A 911-nucleotide genomic window follows, 5' to 3' on the forward strand; every position below is an offset into this window, starting at 1 on the left:
TGTTACCCCCCCGCCCCCCCCCCCGCCTTTCTGGGCACGTGAGGGAAGACGTGGTGCTGGGCGGTGTTGACAGGGTTTGTGGAAGCTCAGGGAGGATTCGGTTGTGCGCTACACTAGCTGTATTGCAGGTGGGCTTTATTATCTGGCCCGATCTGGGGGGGATTTGCCCCAGGACAGCAGGAGCACTGCCCTAAAACAAAGGTGAACCCCTGGTTAAGTTTCAAGTCCTTGCACCAAAACGTAGGGATGCTGCAGGCAGGTTGGTCCAGCCTCTGCCACATCTGAGAGTGCTTTAAGGGTGTCCTTTGCTTCATTTGCAGGAGTAAGAGCAAAGGTGGGGCATGCTAGAGAGCAGGAGGGGCCAACCTTGTAGGTGCACTCCCTGGGTACCGCTCCCATCCCTTTCCTCTGATCTCTGTGCCTCATCTGTTTCTCTTTCTGCTTCCTACCCTCTGCTTCCTCCCTGCCTGATTTGATGTTCTTCTTTCTGCTTCCTGCACTATCAGCTGCTGTTTCCTGCCATCTGCTTGATGCTGGTGCCATTCATAGGTTCATAGATGTTAGGGTCGGAAGGGACCTCAATAGATCATCGAGTCCGACCCCCTGCATAGGCAGGAAAGAGCGCTGGATTTAGATGACCCCAGCTAGATGCCTATCTAACCTCCTCTTGAAGACCCCCAGGGTAGGGGAGAGCACCACCTCCCTTGGGAGCCCATTCCAGACCTTGGCCACTCTAACTGTGAAGAAGTTCTTCCTAAAGTCCAATCTAAATCTGCTCTCTGCTAGCTTGTGGCCATTATTTCTTGTAACCCCCGGGGGCACCTTGGTGAATAAAACCTCACCAATTCCCTTCTGTACCCCCGTGATGAACTTATAGGCAGCCACAAGGTCACCTCTCAACCTTCTCTTGC

General features: G+C 53.7%; 1 protein-coding gene across 1 annotated transcript in view; it reads left to right on the plus strand.

The window, feature by feature from the left end:
* Window positions 1–70: 70 nt before the first annotated feature.
* The window catches only part of SRP19 (signal recognition particle 19), a gene marked incomplete at its 5' end in the record, with an annotated part of 9,010 nt that continues 8,169 nt past the window's right edge, over window positions 71–911 (plus strand). The window contains one exon of the mRNA XM_014521104.2: window positions 71–201. Within this exon, the coding sequence (XP_014376590.2) occupies window positions 71–201 (131 nt within the window). The remainder of the gene's footprint in view (window positions 202–911) is intronic.

This window comes from Alligator sinensis, unplaced genomic scaffold (genome assembly GCF_000455745.1).
Source record: "Alligator sinensis unplaced genomic scaffold, ASM45574v1 scaffold225_1, whole genome shotgun sequence".
Lineage (NCBI taxonomy): Eukaryota > Metazoa > Chordata > Crocodylia > Alligatoridae > Alligator > Alligator sinensis.